Source organism: Bombina bombina, chromosome 12 (genome assembly GCF_027579735.1).
Source record: "Bombina bombina isolate aBomBom1 chromosome 12, aBomBom1.pri, whole genome shotgun sequence".
Classification (NCBI taxonomy): Eukaryota; Metazoa; Chordata; class Amphibia; order Anura; family Bombinatoridae; genus Bombina; species Bombina bombina.
Genome location: NC_069510.1, coordinates 106,808,654 through 106,826,687, shown reverse-complemented (window position 1 = coordinate 106,826,687; position 18,034 = coordinate 106,808,654). Strand labels below are relative to the sequence as shown.

At 40.3% G+C, this 18,034-nt stretch overlaps 1 protein-coding gene across 1 annotated transcript in view; it reads left to right on the top strand.

Moving 5' to 3' along the window:
- The first annotated feature begins 2,536 nt into the window (after positions 1 to 2,536).
- SMC1A (structural maintenance of chromosomes 1A) overlaps positions 2,537 to 18,034 on the top strand; it is a 68,738-nt gene continuing 53,240 nt past the window's right edge. The window contains exons 1-4 of the mRNA XM_053695814.1: positions 2,537 to 2,769; positions 10,425 to 10,613; positions 11,071 to 11,183; positions 15,031 to 15,234. Of these exons, the coding sequence (XP_053551789.1) occupies positions 2,661 to 2,769; positions 10,425 to 10,613; positions 11,071 to 11,183; positions 15,031 to 15,234 (615 nt within the window). The 5' untranslated portion in view covers positions 2,537 to 2,660. The remainder of the gene's footprint in view (positions 2,770 to 10,424; positions 10,614 to 11,070; positions 11,184 to 15,030; positions 15,235 to 18,034) is intronic.

Here is an 18,034-nt window from a genome sequence, read left to right as displayed (position 1 = left end):
TTTCGCCAACTGCTTTGTCAAAGGCGCCGTTCCAGCTACTTTACCTGGGGCACCAAGGGGTGGGAGTGGATAAGTTCTGTTCACCATTGCCACCACAGTGCCCTTTCTGATCTGGTGCTAAATGCTCAAACTCTCTGTCAAATGTATATCAAGCTGTTCAACACATAACAGTATGACTGAATCTTTATCTATTGAAAGTGGATGGTATCTTTAATGAGAGATAAATAACAGATTGACCAGCCTATCTTGACAGCCTCAAACTAAGTTAGCCATTATGGATGCCCCCAGAAGCATCCCACAGTTGTGTATGTTTTTTTTTTTTTTTTTTTTTTAACTATGCATAGTTAAGCATTTCATGGAGGATTAAATATTGAGTGTATATTAATTCATATTGTGCATTAATTTGCATATCGGATGATGTCACACAGGAGTCCATCTCTTAATATTTATTTTACTTAAATTCACTTTCTTTTTTAAATGTTGGACAGAAGGATTCATTCAGCAGAATATGTTTGGTATTATTAAAACAACAATAAATAAGGGATATTGCATATTTATTTTAATGCTTAGAAGATAACAGGACCACTAAAGGCCCACAGCCAGCACGGGTAACACAAAAGGAATTGCATAGCAAAAAGTAAACTTGCGAGATGTCTGAGGCTACTATGTGATGAGACAGGAGACCCAAATGATTTGCTTAGTGACCTTTATCTCATAGTGTGAACACGTTTATCTATAGTATGATCTGAAGAATAGACCACAAAGTGTGTAAATAGTTGTCAGCTTTCTTGTAAAAATAAAGATACTGGCCATGCTCATGAGCATAAATTAGTATAAATAAACATGCAGCATAACTCAGGAACCAAAGCTACTAGGGTTGAGTTTAAATGATCATTTGTTTATAATTAGATTCTGTGGTAAATTTACCATCCCTGCAGTGAATCTGTCTGCCTGAAATCGCCACTTGCGATGTTTCATTACACAGCAAAATGTATAATTGCACCAGAGGATTCTTATGCAATGCGCTTGAGCAGGGTATGTGAATCAAACTGAACAAGTGAGTGCTGGGGTGATTGATTTTGTCACTTCTGAGGAGGTGGAGAGAAAAAAAGCAGTTTCTGCTCCTTAAATATGTGGCAGCAGACTTGCTTATGTGAACCTGCTCCACATAGCCGGTGTTCTGTTGATTTTTGTTAACCGTCAAATTTTGTTACTCCTCTCATGTGCACGCTTACGTCACTGCATTTCACATATGTTGTAAAAAGCATGTGTGGAATGCAGTGATGTATGCACGCTCATGCGCACTGAGAGGGGTAGCAAATATTGACGCTTTGTTTACTCATGCGCTGCTCACGCCATCCATATCTAAATAAAATTAAAGGGACAGTCTAGTCAAAATTAAACTTTCATGATTCAGATAGGGCATGCGATTTTAAACAACTTTCCAACTGACTTTTATCATGAAATTTGCTTTGTTCCCTTGGTGGTATTTTTGAAAAGCTAAACCTAGGTAGGCTTCAAACTGATTTCTAAACCGCTGAAAACCGCCCCTTAGCTCAGAGCATTTTGAAAGTTTTTCTCAGTTAGACAGTACTCGTTCATGTGTGTGGATATAGATAACATTGTGCTCACTCCCGTGGAGTTATTTAGGAGTCTTTACTGATTGGCTAAACTGCATGTCTTTCAAAAGCACCGAGATAAGGGGGCAGTCTGCAGAAGCTTAGATAAAAGGTAATCACAGAGGTAAAACATATATTAATTTAACTGTGTTAGTTATGCAAAACTGGGGAATGGGTAATAAAGTGATTATCTTTTTAAACCATTCAAATTCTGGTGTAGACTCAAATATGCAGCTAGTGGCAAACATTGACGCTTTGCCTGCTCATGCGCGCTGTACGTGCCCTCCATATGTAAATAAAATGAACTAAACTGTACAATTAGTTCATTTAGGAGTAATCTTTGTTATGACATATGGAGCTGCACATTACTGTTGGAGTAACAGTTTGATTATTTTTATTAACATATGGATTATGTGGAGGGTGCATGCAGCGCGCATGAGCAGACAAGAGCGTCAATATTTGCTAATGCTATCCGTCACATTTTGCTACCCCTCTCAGTGGGCATGAGCACACATTCCACACCTGTTTTACAACATATGTGCAATGCAGTGACGTAGCGATGGGTAGCAAAAATTGACAGAACACTGGAAAAGCATGTTCCTATGCACAATATTGTTGTGGCCCCGCCCGCCCCAGCTGAGATGATTCACAGTAACCCATAAGGGAAGTAAGGACAGTAGGCTATTGTATAAAAAGAATGTCTCCCACAGTTCTTTATTGACGTATATTGCCATATCATTACATAGTCTATCAACTACAGTTATACATCAGGTGTAGAAAGACAACACCTGAGTTTAGGTTCAGTGGATAGACCACTACATGCACCATGAGTACCAAGATGGCACCCAGCAGCCAGTGACGTAAAACAGTCCTAATGACGTAGCACGTCACGTATTCTCGCAGACACGCCGGTGACGTCAGTAGAAGGCGCGCTGAGTTTGGGCTGCGGGATTTGGCGGCTTGTTTACCTCCCCGGGCTCTGGTGCGAGGGGACCGGTCACACGGACTTAGGCGGGTCGCGAGTTTACCTCCGCCGAAATCATGGGTTTCCTCAAGCTTATAGAGATTGAGAACTTCAAGTCGTACAAGGGTCGCCAGATAATTGGCCCGTTCCGCAGGTTTACGGCTATCATCGGGCCCAATGGTTCTGGTGAGTAACGGGGATAACTACGGATATGAGGCGCTCCTGGCGACCACTGTTTTGACAGTCTGTGGGTGTGATACTGTATATGACACTTGTGAGAGTGCGCATGTGACATGGTATGTATCTGCAAGTGACATGGTATGACAGGGTGATATATATGTGACACCTTATCTGTAAATGGCCTGGTATGACAGGCAATGTATAAGTGACACTATCTGTAAGTGAGATGGTATGACAGGGGATGTATAAGTGACACTGTATCTGTAAGTGACATGGTATGACAGGGGATGTATAAGTGACACTGTATCTGTAAGTGACATGGTATGACAGGGGATGTATAAGTGACACTGTATCTGTAAGTGACATGGTATGACAGGGGATGTATAAGTGACACTGTATCTGTCAGTGACATGGTATGACAGGGGATGTATAAGTGACACTGTATCTGTAAGTGACATGGTATGACAGGGGATGTATAAGTGACACTGTATCTGTAAGTGACATGGTATGACAGGGGATGTATAAGTGACACTGTATCTGTAAGTGACATGGTATGACAGGGGATGTATAAGTGACACTGTATCTGTAAGTGACATGGTATGACAGGGGATGTATAAGTGACACTGTATCTGTAAGTGACATGGTATGACAGGGGATGTATAAGTGACACTGTATCTGTACGTGACATGGTATGACAGGGGATGTATAAGTGACACTGTATCTGTAAGTGACATGGTATGACAGGGGATGTATAAGTGACACTGTATCTGTAAGTGACATGGTATGACAGGGGATGTATAAGTGACACTGTATCTGTAAGTGACATGGTATGACAGGGGATGTATAAGTGACACTGTATCTGTACGTGACATGGTATGACAGGGGATGTATAAGTGACACTGTATCTGTACGTGACATGGTATGACAGGGGATGTATAAGTGACACTGTATCTGTACGTGACATGGTATGACAGGGGATGTATAAGTGACACTGTATCTGTAAGTGACATGGTATGACAGGGGATGTATAAGTGACACTGTATCTGTAAGTGACATGGTATGACAGGGGATGTATAAGTGACACTGTATCTGTAAGTGACATGGTATGACAGGGGATGTATAAGTGACACTGTATCTGTAAGTGACATGGTATGACAGGGGATGTATAAGTGACACTGTATCTGTAAGTGACATGGTATGACAGGGGATGTATAAGTGACACTGTATCTGCAAGTGACATGGTATGACAGGGTGATATATATGTGACACCTTATCTGTAAATGGCCTGGTATGACAGGCAATGTATAAGTGACACTGTATCTGTACGTGACATTGTATGACAAGGGAATATATATGTGACACTGTATCTGTAAATGGCCTGGTGTGGCAGGCAATGTATAAGTGGCACTGTATCTGTCAGTGAGATGGTATGACCAGGGAATATATATGTGACACTATCTGTAAATGGCCTGGTATGACAGGTAATGTATATGTGACACTGTATCTGCAAGTGACATGGTAACAGGGTAATATATATGTGACACCTTATCTGTAAATGGCCTGGTATGACAGGCAATGTATAAGTGACACTGTATCTGTAAGTGAGATGGTATGACAAGGGAATATATATGTGACACTGTATCTGTAAGTGGCCTGGTGTGGCAGGCAATGTATAAGTGACACTGTATCTGTAAGTGAGATGGTATGACAAGGGAATATATATGTGACACTGTATCTGTAAATGGCCTGGTGTGGCAGGCAATGTATAAGTGACACTGTATCTGTAAGTGACATGGTATGACAGGGGATGTATAAGTGACACTGTATCTGTGACATGGTATGACAGGGGATGTATGTGACACTGTATCTGCAAGTGACATGGTATGACAGGGTAATATATATGGGACACCTTATCTGTAAATGGCCTGGTATGACAGGCAATGTATAAGTGACACTGTATCTGTCAGTGAGATGGTATGACAAGGGAATATATATGTGACACTATCTGTAAATGGCCTGGTGTGGCAGGCAATGTATAAGTGACACTGTATCTGTAAGTGAGATGGTATGACAAGGGAATATATATGTGACACTGTATCTGTAAATGGCCTGGTGTGGCAGGCAATGTATAAGTGACACTGTATCTGTCAGTGAGATGGTATGACAAGGGAATATATATGTGACACTATCTGTAAATGGCCTGGTATGACAGGTAATGTATATGTCACGCTGTATCTGTAAGTGACATGGTATCACAGGGGAATGTGTATGTAACAATTTATGCGTAAGTGTCACAGTATGACAGAGTAATGTGTATGTGATACTATCTGTAAGTGACATGGTATCACATGGAATGTATAAGTGACACTGTATCTAAGTGACATGGTATGACAGGGGATGTATAAGTGACACTGTATCTAAGTGACATGGTATGACAGGGGATGTATAAGTGACACTGTATCTGTAAGTGACATGGTATGACAGGGAATGTATTAGTGACACTGTATTTGTAAGTGACAGGGAATGTATAAGTGACACTGTAGCTGTAAGTGACATGGTATGTCAGGGAATGTATAAGACACTGTATCTGTAAGTGACAGGGAATGCATAAGTGACACTGTATCTGTAAGGGACATGCAGGGAATGTATAAGTGACATGGTATGACAGGGAATGTATAAGTGACACTGTATCTGTAAGTGACATGGTATGACAGTGAATGTATAAGTGACACTATCTGTAAGTGACATGGTATGACAGGGAATGCATAAGTGACAGGGAATGTATACGTGACACTGTATCTGTAAGTGACATGGTATGACAGGGGATGTATAAGTGACACTGCATCTGTAAGTGACATGTTATGTCAGGGGATGTATAAGTGACACTGCATCTGTAAGTGACATGGTATGACAGGCCCCAAGACAGAACATACAGTGATGTGAGATGTCATCGCAGAAAATGCAGCATGTCTGCAGAAAGAACAGGACACATGCAGGAACTGTTAGCGCTTGAACTTTGTAGTGCTGCTCCACATTAGACAGTTCTCTTCAAACAGAGCTGTGCTCTGGCTGCACTGTGTAAATTTTCCTTAACATAGTGAATCCAGGGCAAAGTGATGTTTGAAGTGAGCAGACAAACGTGCAATAGCGCTGCAAAGCAGCAGCACATTGCTTTTTGACTGTCTCTCAGAGATTTTTTCAAACCCACCCTATAGCCTTTCCCAGTCTGCGAAACTGTTTATTCTGAATGTAAGAGCACAGAATCTTTTTATTACTTCGTTTCTATGTTAGACCGAGAGAAAAGGAAACAGACATTTTAAAATTTCTTTTTTTTGTATGCAGCTAACTTGCAATGCAATTTTCAACTACTGCACTATATTATAAAACATTAAAAATTGCTTTATTCTTCAGTTAACCAACACATTGCAATTAAACTGGGGCCTTAGTGTAACTTCCTAATTTAAAATGGAATTTTATTTAAAAATGATCTGCAGAAAATTTTTCACTAAAAAAAACTCATTGCAGAAAATAAAAAAAAATTTCTGCCTCTGGGATGACAGGGAATGTTTAAGTGACACTGTATCTGTAAGTGACATGGTATGACAGGGAATGTATAAGTGACACTGTATCTGTAAGTGACATGGTATGACAGGGAATGCATAAGTGACAGGGAATGTATACGTGACACTATCTGTAAGTGACATGGTATGACAGGGAATGTATAAGTGACACTGTATCTGTAAGAGACATGGTATGACAGGGAATGCATAAGTGACAGGGAATGTATACGTGACACTATCTGTAAGTGACATGGTATGACAGGGGATGTATAAGTGACATGTTATGTCAGGGGATGTATAAGTGACATGGTATGACAGGGGATGTATAAGTGCCACTGTATCTGTAAGTGACATGGTATGACAGGAAATGTATAAGTGACACTGTATCTGTAAGTGACATGGTATGACAGGAAATGTATAAGTGACACTGTAGCTGTAAGGGACATGGTATGACAGGAAATGCATAAGTGACACTGTAGCTGTAAGTGACAGGGAATGCATAAGTGACACTCTATCTGTAAGTGACACGGTATGACAGGGAATGTATCTGACACTTTAGCTGTAAGTGACATGGTATGACAGGGAATGTATAAGTGACACTGTAGCCGTAAGTGACACGGTATGACATGGAATGTATAAGTGACACTGTAGCTGTAAGTGACACGGTATGACAGGGGATGTATAAGTGACACTGTAGCTGTAAGTGTCATGGTATGACAGGGAATGTATAAGTGACACTGTATCTGTAAGTGTCATGGTATGACAGGGAATGTATAAGTGACACTGTAGCTGTAAGTGACACGGTATGACAGGGAATGTATAAGTGACACTGTAGCCGTAAGTGACACGGTATGACAGGGAATGTATAAGTGATACTGTAGCTGTAAGTGACACGGTATGTCAGGGGATGCATAAGTGACACTGTATCTGTAAGTGACACGGTATGACAGGGGATGTTTAAGTGACACTGTATCTGTAAGTGACACGTTATGACAGGGAATGTATAAGTGACACTATCTGTAAGTGACACGGTATGACAGGGAATGCATAAGTGACACTGTAAGTGACATGGTATGACAGGGCATGTATAAGTGACACTAGCTGTAAGTGACATGGTATGACAGGGCATGTATAAGTGACACTGTAGCTGTAAGTGACACGGTATGACAGGGAATGTATACGTGACACTAGCTGTAAGACACGGTATGACAGGGAATGTATAAGTGACACTGTAGCTGTAAGTGACACGGTATGACAGGGAATGTATAAGTGACACTGTAGCTGTAAGTGACACGGTATGACAGGGAATGTATAAGTGACACTGTAGCTGTAAGTGACACGGTATGACAGGGAATGTATAAGTGACACTGTAGCCGTAAGTGACACGGTATGACAGGGAATGTATAAGTGACACTGTAGCTGTAAGTGACACGGTATGATAGGGGGATGTGTATGTGACACTATAAGTGACATGGTATGACACGGGAATGGGTGTGGGGCACTGTGAGTGACAGGGGAATGTATAAGTCACACTGTATCTGTAAGTGACAGGGAATTTATAAGTGACACTATCTGTAAGTGACATGGTATGACGGAAATGTGTGGCACTGTGTCTAAGTGTCATGGTATGACAGAGGATTGTGTATGTGGCATTGTCTGTAAGTGTCACGGTATGACAGAGGATTGTGTATGTGGCATTGTCTGTAAGTGTCACAGTATGATAGGGGAATGTATATGACACTGTATCTGTAAGTGACATGGTATGACAGAGAAATGTTTATGACATGGTATGATAGGGGAATGTATATGACACTGTATCTGTAAGTGACATGGTATGACAGAGAAATGTTTATGACATGGTATGATAGGGGAATGTATATGACACTGTATCTGTAAGTGACATGGTATGACAGAGAAAGGTGTATGTGACATGGTATGATAGGGGAATGTATATGACAGAGGATTGTGTATGTGGCATTGTCTGTAAGTGTCACAGTATGATAGGGGAATGTATATGACACTGTATCTGTAAGTGACATGGTATGACAGAGAAATGTTTATGACATGGTATGATAGGGGAATGTATATGACTCTGTATCTGTAAGTGACATGGTATGATGGGAATGTATATGTGACATTATCTGTAAGTGACATGGTATGATGGGAATGTATATGTGACACTATCTGTAAGTGACATGGTATGATAAGGGAATGTATATGGGACACTGTATCTGTAAGTGACATGGTATGATAGTGTCACATATACATTCCCCTATCTGTAAGTGACATGGTATGATAGGGGAATGTATATGTGACACTATCTGTAAGTGACATGGTATGATAGGGGAATGTATATGTGACACTGTATTTGTAAGTGACATGGTATGATAGGGGAATGCATATGTGACACTATCTGTAAGTGACATGGTATGATAGGGGAATGTATATGTGACACTGTATCTGTAAGTGACATGGTATTATAGGGGAATGTATATGTGACACTGTATCTGTAAGTGACATGGTATGACAGGGGAATGTATATGTGACATGGTATGATAGGGGAATGTATATAACACTATCTGTAAGTGACATGGTATGACAGAGGAATGTGTATGTGACTATCCGTAAGTGACATAGTATGATGGGTATTTATATGTGACACTATCTGTAAGTGACATGGTATGATAGGGGAATGTATATGTGACATGGTATGACAGGGGAATGTGTTCATTGTATCTGTAAGTGACATGGTATGATAGGGGAATGTATATGTGACATGGTATGACAGGGGAATGTGTTCATTGTATCTGTAAGTGACATGGTATGACAGAGTAATGTGTATGTGACACTGTATCTGTAGGTTACATTGTAGGACGGGAATGGGTGTGGGGCACTGTCTGTGGGTGACAGGGGAATGGGTATATGACAGTGTCTGTGGGTGACAGGGGAATGGGTATGGGGCACTGTCTGTGGGTGACAGGGGAATGGGTATGGGGCACTGTCTGTGGGTGACAGGGGAATGGGTATGGGGCACTGTCTGTGGGTGACAGGGGAATGGGTATGGGGCACTGTCTGTGGGTGACAGGGGAATGGGTATGGGGCACTGTCTGTGGGTGACAGGGGAATGGGTATGGGGCACTGTCTGTGGGTGACAGGGGAATGGGTATGGGGCACTGTCTGTGGGTGACAGGGGAATGGGTATGGGGCACTGTCTGTGGGTGACAGGGGAATGGGTATGGGGCACTGTCTGTGGGTGACAGGGGAATGGGTATGGGGCACTGTCTGTGGGTGACAGGGGAATGGGTATGGGGCACTGTCTGTGGGTGACAGGGGAATGGGTATGGGGCACTGTCTGTGGGCGACAGGGGAATGGGTATGGGGCACTGTCTGTGGGCGACAGGGGAATGGGTATGGGGCACTGTCTGTGGGCGACAGGGGAATGGGTATGGGGCACTGTCTGTGGGCGACAGGGGAATGGGTATGGGGCACTGTCTGTGGGCGACAGGGGAATGGGTATGGGGCACTGTCTGTGGGCGACGGGGGAATGGGTATGGGGCACTGTCTGTGGGCGACGGGGGAATGGGTATGGGGCACTGTGTCTGTGGGCGACGGGGGAATGGGTATGGGGCACTGTGTCTGTGGGCGACGGGGGAATGGGGCACTGTGGGCGACGGGGGAATGGGGCACTGTGGGCGACGGGGGAATGGGGCACTGTGGGCGACGGGGGAATGGGGCACTGTGGGCACTGTGGGCTCCAGTTATTGAGCAGAGGAAGCCGCTTTGGAGCCCTTGCGTGAGGGGCTTCGTGATTAGGTGAGTCAAATGTTGCTAGAGGTTCATTTGATGTTTGTTGAGGACCTTTGTCACATCTATAATTTACAATATTACATGAGGTGAAGGGAGGACCAGCAGAGCTTGATAAAACCATACAAGGCAGGGAAAGCCATAGCTAGCTACTGATGTCTTACATAGAGAGAGACACCTTACCAGTGTGTATGCTCTTATTAAATCTGACCACAGCACACAAATGAGGTTTGTCATGGGGTAGCATAACCTTTCATGAGCGTATACGTTTGCATAATAGTTTTTTCTCATTTACAGGAAAGTCTAATCTGATGGACGCCATCAGCTTTGTGCTGGGGGAGAAAACAAGTAACTTGAGAGTAAAGACCTTAAGAGATCTCATACACGGGGCGCCCGTAGGCAAACCTGCAGCAAACCGTGCCTTTGTCAGTATGGTGTATTGTGAGGATAGTGGCGAGGATCGGGTCTTCTCAAGAGTCATTGTTGGTAAGATGTGAACCATTGTATCTAGCTGTTAAAAGGACATGAAACCCATATTTTTTTTTTTCTTTCATGGTTCAGAAAGAGCATATCAGTTCAAACAACTTTCTAATTTTACTTCTATTAATTAATTTGCTTCCTTCTCTTGTTATCCTTTGCTGAAAGGTTTATCTATGAAAGCTCAGGAGCAACAAAGAACCTTGGTTCTAGCTGCTAATTGGTGGCTGCATATATATACCGATTGTCATTGGCTCACCCATGTGTTCAGTTAGAAACCAGTAGTGTATTGCTGCTCCTTCAACAAATGATACCAAGAGAATAAAGCAAATTTGATAATAGAGGTTAACTGGAAAGTTGTTTTAAAATTGTATTTTCTACCTAAATCATGAAAGGAAAAATTTAATATCCTTTTTAAGTACAAAACCCCACTTTTTTTTTAAACCATAATCTTTTTGCTACTAAGGGGGTTCCTCAGAATATAAAATCAATAAAAAGGTGGTCCAACTGGCAGAATACAGTGAGCAACTGGAGAAGCTCGGCATCTTGATCAAGGCCCGGAACTTCCTGGTGTTCCAGGTAATGTGATTTAACAATTATCCCACAACAATGGGATCGCTAAACAAATGGTCGCTGTATGTGACGACGTATGTATGGGTGTATGTATAGTAATAATAAAATATATATATAATTTCTAGCTTTCCAGTTCTGCAGCATATGGGGTCTTGCTTGCAAACCTAGTGGTGATGATAGGCAACAAAAAGATTAGACGATTGCTGTATGGATGTTAGAGTTTAAAGGGACATAAAACAAGTTGGGATAGAGACAAAATATAATATGTACTTTATTGACTTTACCTGCAAATGTATACTGCAGTGCCTCGCCATTAACCCTTTCTTTTTAGTTTCTGAATTGTAAAGCTCTAACTCCCCCCACACACATTTCCTTCTATGGCTGTATCTATATCTATTGTTGTTTTGGTAGAATGCAAAAGTGCATAGGGATTATCTGCTGGAGCAGGCCTAGAAGCTGTTAAAATACAATGCCTGTGTCTAAACACTGATAAGGGGGGTGGAGTAGACTGCTCCAGACAGCTTAGCTTTGTAACTAATTTTGCTTATTTTTGAAAATTATTTTAAAATGCTTGCCAGCAATTTTTAAACATTTTGTTTATGCAAATTATTTTTACTTAATTAGCCCTTTTAGGATATGCACAGTTCTCAACATGTTTTATGGCACTTCAATATAGAGAACTGTAAAATATCCATGCCACATTGTCTGACATTGTAGAGAGTTGTATGGTTGGCCCTATAAATGACTTATATGGGAACATTTAAAACTTTCAAAAGATTTTAATTACAAGACACTTTAGTTATCTTGCTACAGAATAACAGCCAAGACTAAACATTTTTTTTTTTAATTGTACATCTTGTTTGCCTCATTTGTTTTTCAATATACAAACTCACCACTCGCCTCATTTGGAGGAGACAACCTGGGCTTTAGACTGCAGACAACCAAGGCTTTTGGTAGAAAAAAAGTTCATGAAAAGATGTAGCGGAGTTAGCCTTGATAAGTCTGCAGTGTGCATTTCCTTCTTTGATCATTAGAAAAGCTAACATTTTCAGAGCTAAATTAAATGGAAAGGGGGCAAAATAAAGTATATTGCAAAGTTGATTTACTACACCTATCAAAAACACTTTATATTAAAGGGACAGTCTACACCAGAATATTTGTTTAAAAAAAGAATCCCTTTTATCACCCATTCCCTAGTTTTGCATAACCAACACTGTTATATAAATACTTTTTACCTCTGTGATTATCTTGTATCTAAGCCTCTGAAAACTGCCCCTTATTTCAGTTCTTTTGACAGACTTGCATTTTAACCAATCAGTGCTGGCTCCTAGGGGTTCTCTATATGAAACACATGAACTAACACCCTCTAGTGGTGAAATACTGTCAAAATGCCCTGAGATGAGAGGCGGCCTTCAAGGACTTAGAAATTAGCATATGAACCTCCTAGGTTTAGCTTTCAACTAAGAATATCAAGAGAACAAAGCAAAATTGGTGATAGATGTAAAATTTAAAAATGTTTAAAATCACATGCCCTATCTGAATCATGAAAGTTTGTTTTGGACTAGACTGTCCCTTTAACATCTCTGTGCTTAGTGGCCATTTTAAGGCAAGAGTGAGAGATCCACTTTTATTTTCTTAAAAAAATATAATTTTTTCTTTTCCACTATGTAAAATAGTAATGAAGACGATGCAGTAAAATCATTTATAACTTAAAGTGATAATAAAACCTAGCATTTGTGAAACAAATAAAGGGGACTTTCAGTCATGAAGTATAAAATACTTCATGCAGAAAGTTCCTTTGTTTCAAGCGTTCGCCGAACTGATCTCCTCAGGGAGCCTACGGCAGAACGTTGTTTTGCTGAGAGGTGACGTCTCCACCGTGTGTTCCAGCTGGCGGATAGCTAGCACGCTATTGGCTAAGAGATGAAAACGTCACCTCTCAGCAAAACGGCGTTTTGCCGTGGGCTGCCTGAGGAGCTTAGTGCATCGAACGCTTCAAACAAATAAAGAAACTTCATGACTGAAAGTCCCCTTTATTTGTTCCAATGGTCAACCCTAACGTTTCACAAACGCTAGGTTTTACTATCACTTTAATGCTGTCACTTTTTTTAAATTAAATAAATTTAATACAATATCACTTGGTTATGAGAACAAAATTTCGTATGCTTTAATAGTTTAACATATTAATACTATATTAGATTCCTCAAATGTATAACAATCTAGAACATATATTATGGCTTGTAAGGTTTTATTAAGTGGCAAGGTCCCACAATGTGGATTACTAGGACTCCCTCCACTCTGAATTATACTTTAAATATAGAATAACCTGTTAAAGCAGTGCCTTGAGACCCTTACGGGTGATTAGCCGCGCTTTACGAGTACCCAATACATACAAAGTTCAAAGCTTGTCCCTCATACGCGTGAAAGAGAAGAGGAAACTGAGACAAGTGTTGTGGAGTAAGAATAAATAAAAAAACCTGTCAAACCTTTAGCGCTACGAAAATACAATCCATATCTTCAGTGAAAGTGAAGAAAAAAACATACAAAAAAAGAAAATAAATATGATAGTTGACTCTTTAAAGAAACAGTAAGCAATTTGTGATTTATTTTTTTTTAAATTGAAAAATAAAAATACTTTGTAATATACTTTCATTATTTATTTTGCCCCCTTTTCGTGTAATTCAGCTTTGAAAATATAGTGAATTCTAATTCTCAGAACATGAAATTGCACCCTGCTGACTTATCACGGATACCTCTGTTGGGTATCTGTGTCTATTTGACTTTATCAAATAACAAATGTAACACAGAGTACTTTATACTAACCTTATGACCGTAGTTAGCCTTGTTGTCTGCAGACTAAAGCCCAGACTGGCTCCTACAAATAAGGCAAATGGTAGGTGGAGTTTGGCTACTGAAAAATAATTGCAGTAAAAAGGATTTTAATGTTTAGACTTGGCTGATGTTCTATAACAACACGTGAGAAATGTCTTGTAATTACACCGTGTTTACTGTCAGCTTTACATCAAATACGTGAAAGTTGTGCGCATCAAGGGAAGAAAACACTGCCAGTCTATGTAAATTTAAAGGGACATGAAACCCACATTTTTTCTTTTATGATTTAGAAAGAGAATGCAATTTTAAACATCTTTCTAATTTACTTCTATTATCTAATTTGTTTTATTCTCTTGATATTCTTTGCTGAAAAGCATATCTAGATATGCTCAGTAGCTGCTAATTGGTTGCTGCACATAGAAGCCTCGTGTGATTGGCTCACCCATGTGCATTGCTTTTTCTTCAACTAAGGATATCTAAAAAATGAAGCAAAATAAATAATAGAAGTAAATTGTAATATTGTTTAAATTTGTATTCTCTATCTGAATCATGAAAGAAAGATTTTGGGTTTAGTGGCCCTTTAAAATAATTCATTATTTTCCTCTTTACCTGACATTTTTAAAACCCAAACATTTTATTTTGTGATTCAAACAGATCAAACAATTTTTAAAACAGTTTAGAAATTCTATTGTCAAATTTGCTTAGTTCTCATGATATTCTTTGTTGAAGAGATGCCTAAGTAGGCATCTTGAGCACTACATGAAAGGAAATAGTGCTGCGATATAGTGCTCCAGAAATGGGACGGCTCCTAAGCTTACGTCCCTGCTTTTTAACAAAAGATACCAAGAGAACAAAGAAGCAGTACTCGTCTAATCATTTTAAATTGGGATACATCTGACAAGTTTTCATTTAATATCAGTTTAGGTGGTGACTTCTCAAAGCTCCGTTCTTGTGTGTTTGCAGCAGAGTACCACTGTGAGCTTTTATCGTTTGCAATTTAACTTGCGCCCTTTTCTTTTAGGGAGCAGTCGAGTCCATTGCAATGAAAAACCCCAAGGAGCGTACAGCTCTGTTTGAAGAAATCAGCCGGTCTGGGGAGCTGGCGCAGGAGTATGACAAGCGCAAGAAGGAGATGGTGAAGGCGGAAGAAGATACGCAGTTCAACTATCACCGAAAGAAGAACATTGCCGCAGAAAGAAAGGAAGCTAAACAAGAAAAAGAAGAGGTATGTATTGTGATATAGAGAGAGAGATATATAGATAAAATATACAGCAGATGGATGTATATAATAATGCAACAAAAATTTCAAATAGATAAAACACAGAAATGAAGTTTAAGCAAATATTGTAAATAAAATAGTGGACACAGAGGCAATGTCCCTCTCTGTATGCACCGTAATTGACTCATGCTTTTTCCTTCAATCAAAGTCAAAGTCTTTAGAAGTACAACAATAACGGCACTTCCGGTATTGAAATCAGTCCGTTCTTCTTACTTGTCTGTCTAATGCGTTTCAAAGGCTTGTAAATGTGTCCTCCTTCCTCAGAGACTGATTTCCTTGCGGTCTAGTCCCGCTATGTTAGCCTCGTTTCTGGCTCGCACTTTCATTGGTCCAGAGACACACACCTCTCCTGACGTTTAAGAAGCCTTGTGATTGGCTCAGCTTGGGGGTGTGTGCGTGTATTCATACTTTTAGAGAACCGGTGCAGAGCTTTAGAAACTGGTGCATACTTTTCTTCTGTTAAGTGTGATCAGTCCACGGGTCATCATTACTTCTGGGATATTAACTGCTCCCCTACAGGAAGTGCAAGAGGATTCACCCAGCAGAGTTGCTATATAGCTCCTCCCCTCTACGTCACCCCCAGTCATTCTCTTGCACCCAACGACTAGATAGGATGTGTGAGAGGACTATGGTGATATATTTAGTTTTTATATCTTCAATCAAAAGTTTGTTATTTTATAATAGCACCGGAGTGTGTTATTCCTTCTCTGGTAGAATTTGAAGAAGAATCTACCTGAGTTTTTTCTATGATTTTAGCCGGAGTAGTTAAGATCATATTGCTGTTTCTCGGCCATCTGAGGAGAGGTAAACTTCAGATCAGGGGGCAGCAGGCAGATTAATCTGCAAAGAGGTATGTAGCAGTTTATTATTTTCTGACATGGAATTGATGAGAAAATCCTGCCATACCGTTATAATGTAAACTCAGCCTTGAATGCAGTAGATGTAGCTGATATCAGGCTGTCATGTATGTATATTTTACACTTCAGTTTTCTGGGGAATGGTACTTCCTGGTTTTTAGACTGTATACATAGACTTAACCTAATTTGCAGGGACTTGCAATAGGTTTTAAATGACAATTAATTATTGAGGTAAAACGTTTTTTTGCTGGCATGTAAAAACGTTTTTTTCTCTGAGGTACTGGGTGAAAAAATGTTTTGGGCACTATTTTTCCACTTGGCAATAGTTTTGATTTAAATTAGAGCAGTTCACTGATCCCTCTCACTGTTATGTGTGTGGGGGAGGGGCCGTTTTTGGCACTTTTACTATGCATCAAAAAAACTCAGTCAGAGGTTCATTTTCTTCCTGCATGATCCGGTTCATCTCTACAGAGTTCAGGGATCTCCAAAGCCTTTTTTGAGGGAAGTAATCATTACAGCAGAGCTGTGCTGATTGTATTGACTGTGATACACAAATAAACGTTTTTTTTTTTTTTTTTTTTATTTTTTTCTGCTGCCTGGGTTAGTTATCATTGCTGAGGGGAACAATCCTTTGCTAAAACTGTATATTCTGACAAAGATTGATGCTATAACTTAATTATTTTAACTGTTATAATTTTTTTCTGTGCTTCTTAAAGGCACAGTTCGTTTTCATATTATTTGTAAATTACTTTGAAAAGTATTTCCAAGTTGCTGTTTATTTGCTAGTGTGTTAAACATGTCTGATTCAGAGGAATATCTCTGTGCTATATGTGTTAATGCCAAAGTGGAGCCCAATAGAAATTTATGTACTAAATGTATTGATGCTACTTTAAAAAACAGTCAATCTGTACAAATTGAACATATTTCACCAAACAACGAGGGGAGAGTTATGCCGACTAACTCGCCTCACGTGTCAGTACCTGCATCTCCCGCTCAGGAGGTGCGTGATATTGTAGCGCCGAGTGCATCTGGGCGGCCATTACAAATCACATTACAAGATATGGCTACTGTTATGACTGAAGTTTTGGCTAAACTACCAGAACTAAGAGGTAAACGTGAACAGAGTGCGCTGATAATGCAAGGGCCATGTCTGATACTGCGTCACAGTTTGCAGAACGTGAAGACGGAGAGCTTCATTCTGTGGGTGACGGTTCTGATCCAAATAAACTGGACTCAGACATTTCAAATTTTAAATTTAAGCTTGAGAACCTCCGTGTGTTACTAGGGGAGGTATTAGCGGCTCTGAATGATTGTAACACAGTTGCAATCCCAGAGAAAATGTGTAGGTTGGATAAATATTTTGCGGTACCGACGAGTACTGACGTTTTTCCTATACCTAAGAGACTTACTGACATTGTTACTAAGGAGTGGGATAGACCCGGTGTGCCTTTCTCACCCCCTCCTATATTCAGAAAGATGTTTCCAATAGACGCCGCCACACGGGACTTATGGCAAATGGTCCCTAAGGTGGAGGGAGCAGTTTCTACTTTAGCTAAGCGTACCACTATCCCAGTGGAGGATAGCTGTGCTTTTTCAGATCCAATGGATAAAAAATTAGAGGGTTACCTTAAGAAAATGTTTGTTCAACAAGGGTTTATGTTGCAACCTCTTGCATGTATTGCGCCTGTCACGGCTGCAGCAGCATTTTGGTTTGAGTCTCTGGAAGAGACACTTCAATCATCCACACTAGATGACATCACACACAAACTTAAATTCCTTAAGTTAGCTAATTCATTTATTTCAGATGCCGTAGTACATTTAACTAAACTTGCGGCTAAAAATTCAGGATTCGCCATTCAGGCACGCAGAGCTCTGTGGCTGAAATCCTG